We start from the raw sequence: 9,714 nt of genomic DNA on the forward strand, positions 1-9,714 counted from the left end.
ATGTCCAGGGAGAAGTAGTAAAAGGGAGCATAACCCCCCCCCCAAAAAAAAAAAAAAATAAATAAATAAATAAATAAATAAAATAAATAAATAAATAAATAATAATAATAAAAAAATATTTAAAAAAAAATTTAAAAAAAAATTAAAAAAAAAATATATAAATAAATAAATTTTTAAAAAATAAATAAAAAAAATAACAAAATATATTGGATTAAAAGTTTGTTATTATCATTATAATCATCGAACCTTTTGTCTGAACCAACATTCTTTGAGGATTAACCATTGATAAACACATGACACAACTTACCGTTCTCGCAAAGGTCTCCCGTAAAACCAGGTGGGCAATTACAAGGATGTCCAAAAGGGGTACATGTCCCACCATTTTGGCAATTCGATAGATCGCACAGAACTGTTCATTTCAAAGATATATATCAATAGTTCACATTAGTTCTGATAACTTATCAAATTATTTCATCGTTATTTTATTGAAAGGGTATAGACAGTAGAAGGAAAACAGCTCCATATCTACTTTAATATGTACTGCCATGTTGCAAGGGTCTACTCGAAATCAAAAGGTGTGTAGTTTTTATCAATACTGAACTAAAGCCAAAGAACTTGTGGGAAGAAGGAGTATGGGAAGAAGGAGGATACTTTGGATGGACAGTCTGCAGAAATTGTTGGAAGAGAGAGGAGTGACAGAACTGGGAGTGGTACTAATACAGAAGGCTAGGAACCGAGGGTTGTGGAACAGCATGATCGCCAAAGTCAATCGATATGGCACTTATATAGAGAGAGAGAGAGAACTAAAGCCTAAAACACCCTGGAACCGTTTGTTTGTTCTTTCATTTCTGTTGACTCTGAATTAGGAAAACAACTTCAAAGATCTTCCCTTCCATTGATTTCATGTTTAGCACCTTTGATTTTCTAGTTAGCTCTTTATCTATATATATATTTTTTAATATTTATGTTTATCTATAATTTCTTGATGATCAACGAGCATTGTCTCAAAAATTTTACTGTGTTCCTGTCAAATAATTAAAAAAAATCTGTCAAGGGATTTTTCATTTTGGGTTTGAATAACTTTGAACATGGACGCAGAAATGTTCTATAAATGGTCTGAGTTTCAAGACACCATAGCGCCAAAAGTTGAATCGCTATGATCAGGATGTCAGTCCCAGTTTCACCTTGATGAGGATGAAATATACCACTCTGATCGTACCCTATGATAAATCTTAATTAACAGTACAATAACGTGTTTTTAATGCAATTGCAAATTTTAAATGATATTCAATGAATTATTTCCCGTTTAATGTACGAAGCGGTAAATCCTTGCTGTGATTGTAATCTTGCAGAAATTATAAGAATGACCTGAATACAGTCAAACCTGTCTTTAGATTATATCAAATTGAAGCAAAACAATTAAGTGGCCAATGTAAGCAGGTGTCCTTTCTAGACAAGCTCTATATTAACACACATTTTCATCTAGAGGGAGGCACCGCTATTGACAGGACAGGTAGCATTTATACAGGGTGGGTCAGAAAAAATGTCCCATTTTTTAAAAGTTGTATTGTTTGAAGTATGAATATTTAATCATGGGTTTCATGATATGCCTTGATTAAATTATCCTCCCAATACATTTAGGTACCATTTTCATTTCAATCTCTGCATGCATAACTGAACATCAGACAATCTTTACATGACTGCCAGATCTCACTTGCGCCAAGTTACTGGGTGAGGAATAAAACAGTGCATTGAATAATGGCAGTCAGACTGACACAGACACACACACACGCACACACAAATACGCACACACATACACGCAACCACACACACACACGCACACACAAACGCATTTGACTCCATATATATTTGTTTAAAACACCAACTTGAAAATGTAGTATGTATTATGAAAAAAGGTTCACAACCTTCATCCAAAATAATGTTCTGGAATAAAAAAAAAAAATACTGAAGACAAATTCAACTTTGTGACAAACCTGTTTGACATGTATCTCCTTTATAGCCAGCAGCACAGTTACACGTGAAGGAATTCACTTCATCAACACAAACTCCACCATTCATACAGGGAGTAGTAGAACAATCATCAATATCTGTATCCGTTTAAAAATAGTAATCATATATCAATTAAAATTTCTAGCTTAATGGCCAATTAGACAAACATATGATCTAAGCCCATCCACAAAGTATTTGATACAGCAAATTTGTGTAGCAGAAAGATAAAATGAAGACATACATTAACAATGGAAACGCCAAAATGTTACTCCCCCCCAAAAAAAAAAAAAATAATAATAATAATAATAAATTTAAAAAATCCCTAATCTTCCAAATTATGCAAATCACTATTTGTTTTCAATCAACCAGAAAAAGAAAGCCAAATTACTCTCTTATTCAGTAATTAAGAATAACACAACAATATATATATATATATATATATATATATATATATATATATATTTTACTATAAACTCCTTAACCCTATTTTTTTTGGTGATATACTCATATATATTTTTACTTCCTTCTTTCGGGGGGGGGGGGGGGGGTACTTACTAGTCTCGCACATAGTACCGTTAAAACCGGTTACACAATCACACGGTCCGGGGTTTGTGCATGCTCCGCCATTATGACAAACAGTTCCATCACCACACTCAGCTAAACAAAAAATATATGTGGAGAATATCTGGTCATGTACATGTGTGATTTAGATGATAGTCATGTCACGTAACAAGAATACTCTGATACATTTATTGACTGGGGGTTGGTTCCCAAAAGTTAGAGAAAGAGAGAAGCTTTATATTTTATAGTGCCTCAAATTAAACGTTGAAGGAAAGTCGTTAATGGAGTATAATGAACACTATGTAAACAAAACAAATGACAATTTCGTTGCCTTTGTTTAATGGCCCGGTCACACATAGACGCTCGACTTTTGTCAGGATTTGGGAGAAGCTAGCCAGCTGACACCGAAAGCATAGTGTGATGCTAGCGCGCTGCGCGTATACAGGATGTGTGCTCCACATAATGTCTGGCGTTGGTCTACCGCGCTCCGCGCATGTTTGGCGTCCTTTTGGCGTGTACATTCATGCGTCGAGCTCCGCGCACACTTTTGAGCATGCTCAAAAAATTCTGACGCACACAGCGAATGACGACGAATGCATAGCGTTGGTCCAGCGCGCTCGACGAACGAGTAACAAATTATGACGCACGCTTAGCGAACGACAACGCACTGCCAAAATTGCAAATTTTCAATGCGCTGGCCGTGCGTCCCCTATGTGTGACCGGGCCTTTAAGATATTAATTGCAAGACTATTGGTAATGTCTAAATTAGCCCCCTAAATCAAAAGGTTCAGATTCGACGCGGCAAACCTGTATGATTTGTATTTACATGATGATGTAAAGTGTAATACGCATCACATTTCTGTATCTTTAAACACAGTATTCCAGATAGTAAGTGCAGGGCTTCCGTTGCCTGCAGTTGCCATTCCTTTACACTAAACAACATATTTAGCCGCCTTTCTTTGCGGCGGTTTACGTCACTTTTTATTTCCAAAAGGAGCTAAATCCACTGTTGTAACTTTAGAGAAAAAAGGGTAAAATTAACGTGTTTTTACACCCTTTCCTTCCGGGGGGGGGGGGGGCGCCAGGGTCCACGCCCCTGGATCCGCCACTGGTATTAGTTAAGCTTTGGTCGGCGACCGACCGATTTGTATCCTGCTCGCTCGCTGCTGGAAATTTGGGCATCGCCCAACGATTTTTGGAGAAGTAGAGCCCCAGGAATGCCTGGGCTGTGCTCTGTTGATTTCCGTATAATTTAGGCAAAAACTGAGCGAAATCGGGGAGCTTCTCCGGGCGGCGTCCTGGCAGTCACTGGCTGATGTCCCACCGATTCCCTAACGGCCTCCCACCGGCCACTGGCTGATTTAAAAAAAAAATGCTCGGCGGCCGGCCGGTGCGCGGCGGGGCACCAACATACGCTCGATGCCTGGCCGTTCGCCGTCCAGTGACTTAATGATCTCCCAGCGACGACTGGGCAGCGATTGGGTTGCGACCGCTCGGCAGCCTCCTTTTGAGCTAGCGGCGTCGATATTTGACCTAAATCGCTCAACGGCGAACGCTCGACTAGGTCGATGCCTGGGCGGCGACCATTCAGGCACCAAGCGTATTTTGGGCGGCCAGTGAAAAGAGAGCAGGCGCTGCTGAATGTTAACTCCGCGCTAAAAACTAGCCGCCCGGCCGCCGAGCAGGCTACTTTGGGGGTTTGTGACCATAGCTATAAAGGCAAACGATTTTTGGAGAAGTCGAGCAGGCTGTAGATCCCTGGCGATGCCTGAGTGGTGGTGCCCTGTCAATTTCCCGTCGGTCTCCGGTCGATTTTAGGTCAAAACTGGGCGAAATTTTGGAGCTTCTCAGGGCGGCGTCCCAGGATTGACCGACTGACTCACCGATTCCCTAGCGGTCTCCCACCGTCCACCGGCTGATTTTAAACAAATTGCCCGGCGGCCAGCCGATGATCGGCGGGGCACCAAAATACGCTCGGTGCCCGGACGATCGCCGCCCGGGCATCGACCTAAACAAGCGATCGCTGTCGATCGATTAAGGTAAAAAATCGAAGCCGCTAGGTCAACGGCTGCCGACCGATATTTAACTCGACGTCCAGTGACCGACTGATCTCACAGCGGCGACCGGGCGGCGACCACTCGGTAGCCTTTGACATACCGGCTTCGATTTACGCTCGGTGCACGGGCGGCGAAAGCCAGGGCACCGAGCGTATTTTGGGCGGCGATTAAAAAGTGAGCAGTGACCGCCGTATTTTAACTCCGCGCCAAAACAAGCGGTGCCGGGACGGCCGCCGCTCGGTAACCGGGCGAAATTGGCTAAAAACTCGCCGCCGACCAGGCTTCTTTTTCTGTTATGGTTATGACCATAGCTAAATTGAGATCGATGCCCTTAATAACCGTTTATTGACGTGTTCAGTTGGGTGAGATGTGTTAATGTCATGGATTTTGGACAGAGAGGCAGCAACCTCCTCTTCCATTACATCATGTGCGCCACATGTTTTACCACATTGACGAAAGAGAGGACATCTTTTCGAAACTTGAATTGAAAGATGTGTGCTTATTCATTATGTGCAGTGGATGATGAAAGTGAGTTGTATGCAGCTAAAAATAATCACTATTTTGCGCATCGTGGTATTCGTATCTGTTTTTTAAAACTACAATACCTTCTATTCAAGATGACGGCCATATCGGAATTTACCTACCCGAGCTTAGCTGAGTTCAGAAATAAAGGAACACGACTTGTGGTAAAGGCTATACATTTACCACTCTATCTGCCATTTGCACTAAGTTTAATAGGATGGTGTCATAAAATCGATGGGACAACATCATAATCAGATTATCCGACCCCGAAAATCCCCTGTGGTCTGAGGAGGTGCGATAGCTCAATCGGTAGAGCAGTGGTCGCGTAATCCGGTGACCCGGGTTCGAAACCAAGGCGATGCGCTATTGCCTTTTGGTATAAAGATATTAATCCTCACTACCAGTTCCCTCGGAGACGACCTAAAGCCGTCGGCCGTCTAGTTGCTTCCTTACAAGCATTAATGCTTTCTTAGCAGTCAGTAAAATAACCATCTGATTCATCAGATCGTATATATTTCAATAAAAATAAACAAGATTGACACAGTCAATGACCATAAACTGTAACTTCAGGAAATCACCATGAACACCTTCCATCCAGACGTCTTCTCTATCATACTCTGCCTCGTCTTGGATGGTCCTGGTAAACTTGTCATGATCATATTGCACTTTTTGGTATGCCTTCTGATGATACCTCTCGAAGAAATTCTGTGCCTCCGCCCTATCTCAGAAAACAGTAGCTCTGCCACATTGAATAATCTCTTGAATCTGGACTTGGCACCCCTACGCTTAAACTCAAGTTTACTTTCATCGCTCACCTTTACTATCGCACCCAAGGTTAGTAGTGAGAAATTGAATTAATGGAAAGCTGAGAAAAAAAAATACAAATGCAGCAAGCATATCCTGCTTGGGATCGTATAAGAGACCGTAGTCGAATCATATTGATTTCTTGGCAGGATATACTGTCGAAATGATAATGAACTTACCACCAAAATAAGGCATTCTGGCGCACCAAAAGAACAGGCGACCATCACAAGATGTCGCCTTTTAAAAACCCATAGTGCTCTGCTGGTTTTTACATTAATTAGCATATGCATACACATCGTCAACTGAATAACGTAACGGTATCTGCATATTGAAAAAACATCATGATAATCAGGTTATTTTCAATGTAATCACAAGATGTCGCCTTTTAAAAACCCATAGTGCTCTGCTAGTTTTTACAATAATGAGCATATGCATACACATCGTCAACTGAATAACGTAACGGTATCTGCATATTGAAAAACATGATAATCAGGGTTTTTTTTGTTTCAATGTAATCAAAAGAAGAGTAGTTTCTCTCATTACTGCTTAAAAATATATAACAAATATTTTGTTCAGTTCTGTTGACTTTGAATCAAGAACATTTTCAAAAAAAATTCTCTGCAATTACTTGATGTTTTTGTTTTTTTCTTTCTTTAACCTTTATCTATAACTTTTAGATGAGCAAGGAGGTAAAGCATTACTAAAAAAAGTGTATTTATGTCGGGATTTAATCTGATTCGATTTTAAAACTTACTTGTTCCACACAAAGTCCCAATAGAGCCATTAACACAGGCACAAGTGAAGTAGTTGACCTCATCAGCGCAACTTCCTCCATTCATACATGGATTGCTAGCACATTCATCAATATCTGTGTAAAGTGAGATCCAAAGACAAAGACATGTATAAAAGTTACGAGAAAACAATGTTCATTTAGACAATTTTTTTGGTGCAGATAACAAAAATTATGTCAAAACTAATATTCGAAATGCAAATTAATTACAGTTGAGGAATTTGTTATTTTATACATAAAAACCCATTAAAAATAAATTAAATGAAATGAATTAACTAAATATTATTTTTTGTGATTTTCGAATTCTTTCCGATAATTTAGCCTTAAATAGCAAACATATTCCTGATACAATTTGTTTTAAATGAAGCTTCATGTGCCCCCGAAAGAAAAAAGGGAAAGGAGAGCAAAAATCCTTCATTTCGAGATGAAAAATAGTCCTATGGATGGTCTTAGTTTGAAGACACCCAATGTCCAACAGTTAAATCTGTATGATAAGGATGAAATATGTTACTCTTATTGTACGATGAATGTTGTCTTATTAATAGAGATCCTTGTGGGAATCACAATATCAATGTTTTTTTTTAAATGATCATGCACTCCTACCATCCACATGTCTACTCGAAAGAAAAGGAAAACAAGTAGCTAAATTACAATTTATGTTCTTGAAAGTACCATGCACTCCCTTTTCCCCTGTGTCTACTTGAGATGATTAAGAGTGTAGTTTCTCTTATTACTGCACCATCAGGTATGACACCCTAATATCTTTCGTTTCTTCTTTCACTCTAGAAGACTCTGAATTAAGAAAAACCTCCAATAATTTCCTCACCAATGCCTAAAGCTTTCTTACTTTTTATTTCCTTGTTCGATTTTTATCTACAATGTCTTGATGAGCTAGATGCAATTGCTTTATGTAAAAAGTGTATGTATGAAAGTATGTCATTTGCTTTGACTGTATGTCTCACCTGTTTCGCAACTACTTCCAGTATAGCCCAGTACGCAGGCACAAGTATAGCTGTTCACTCCGTCAGTACAAGTTCCTCCATGCATACAAGGCTCAAGAGCACACTCGTCGATATCTGTGCAAATTTGAGTTCCAGAGATAATAAATGGAACAAAAGTGACGAGAATAACATTTCATATTTGACCTTTTTTTCGGCGGATAACAGGAAAATTAAGACACAAAAACTGGCATTTTACATGCACATATAGGAAATTCTCAATTTAATTGAATTGAATTGAAATGATCATTATTTCATTCATCATAAAAACATCATAACGAGCATATAAAATACAAAACATAGCGTACAACTTAAAGAGAAACATTTACAACAGAAAAAAACAAAAATGTACCTGAATATGGAGACAGCTAGGAAAGCCAAATGCTTTATTGGTGCTGCCACCAAAACAGTATATAACAGTAACATATTGTTGTCTTAGAAGTTAATAAAGAAAAATAGTGCCTAAATAGAGGGGGAAACAAAAACAAAAACAAAACTAGACATGCAATCGTGTCACAACGATGTGCGTGCAATGATGCACGTGTTTCTACGGTTCAAATGAAAGAGCCTCTTTGTAAGAAGTATGTAGCTTCTGTGATAGTGGAGATAGGTATAGGGCGAAAGAAAGGCCACCAAAACGGCCCGAAAAAGACAAAATGGAACCTGGACGGTCACGCATAGCAGATTCCAGTCCAGAGAACGAAGAATACAGTGACCTCCAATGAGTCACTCCAAGAATCAAAAGTGCTTTGATTTGATGCAAAATTCATGACATTGCGAAGGGGAAGCCTTACTCATCAATACAACAACTTCTCTTTTTAAAATATTTTTTGGGCCCGCAGTAATCAACTCTCAAAATGTTATTTTTGAGATCCAGAGTTCATGTCTTCAGCAGTCCTTTGTAGAGCGTCACTTTTGTGACGTCACATACGGTCCACGGCTAGCCACAAAGCATCTAACTGCAGACTGCTAGACCCGCGCGCATATGATAATACATTGTAAATACACGCGACTCGACTTTTTATAAAATTCGAAGCATACTCTTCAGATCAAAATGTCGGCTGTAGAGTGTAAACGAGGAAATTGAACTATTGCGTATAGACATTGGAATTAGTGAAAGTGATGATGATTACGATGGGGAGGTAGGAGAGCTTGAAGCAGAAGGAGAAGAGGAATAACTCGACGATGATGGTATAGACCAAATGCAGCGATCCTACCAGCACGAGTCAGAGCCGCTGCAACCGGTGGGCCTGAGAGAGCAAGGGCTAGCGATACCTGCTCCAGGTGACGGTGTTGGCTTTCGGGTAAACAGAGATGTTACTCGTCTCGACCCAGGAAATACGGATAATTGATGAGTTTCAAAGAAATTTATCGACATACCTACATATTTAAATGTTCATCTCTCTCTTGGAGCTGGTATATTTGTTTGCTTGTTTGTTTGTTTGTTTTTGTTGTCGCGAATCGACAGCAATGTAAATAAATCGACTGCTCATTAGTCATTGCTATTCATTATAAATCTAGATCAAATGATATGTTTTATATCTTGTATAAGTATATTCCCAAGGGTTCAAGCATGTTTAGATAAGTATCAAGGGGTGTGATCGAATTGTAAAGAACTGGAATCCTGAGCTGAGATGGGCTGAGCTGAGGCTACCTGCTGATATGGATATTATTATTAGAATTACAAATTACGTGATAAATAATTGTATTAATTTAGGGATTCTCAAACTTTGGTTCTGCCTTCTGGTCACTTAAACTTTACAACCAGCTATAGAAATAAGCAGCATTTCCCTTGTGCGAGTTGTATTATGATCATGAACAAAGCAGCATTAACATTAAAAGTCAAAGTTAAACACTACATTTTACCACTTGGGCATTTTTGTGTACCATAAATGGCTAGCTACTTTGATCAGATCTTTTCAAATCCCCATACCTTCAACTAAGCCCTTTTATATTCCTTCTTCTTATCATT

The 9,714-nt window shown here is 39.2% G+C and overlaps 1 protein-coding gene across 1 annotated transcript; it reads right to left on the reverse strand.

Annotated features, from left to right (window-relative positions):
* Positions 1 to 275: 275 nt before the first annotated feature.
* Positions 276 to 7,833, reverse strand: LOC105441826 (fibropellin-3-like). The gene is made up of 5 exons (XM_030989452.1): positions 7,707 to 7,833; positions 6,709 to 6,822; positions 2,566 to 2,667; positions 1,995 to 2,108; positions 276 to 409 (listed from the first exon to the last, which is right to left on the reverse strand). The coding sequence occupies exons 1-5, from the start codon at positions 7,789 to 7,791 to the stop codon at positions 276 to 278; spliced, it is 549 nt and encodes a 182-aa protein (XP_030845312.1). The 5' UTR covers positions 7,792 to 7,833.
* Between the last annotated feature and the right edge of the window lie 1,881 nt (positions 7,834 to 9,714).

The sequence above is a fragment of the Strongylocentrotus purpuratus genome, unplaced genomic scaffold (assembly GCF_000002235.5).
Source record: "Strongylocentrotus purpuratus isolate Spur 01 unplaced genomic scaffold, Spur_5.0 spur5_scaffold_18, whole genome shotgun sequence".
In the NCBI taxonomy this organism is placed as follows: Eukaryota; Metazoa; Echinodermata; class Echinoidea; order Camarodonta; family Strongylocentrotidae; genus Strongylocentrotus; species Strongylocentrotus purpuratus.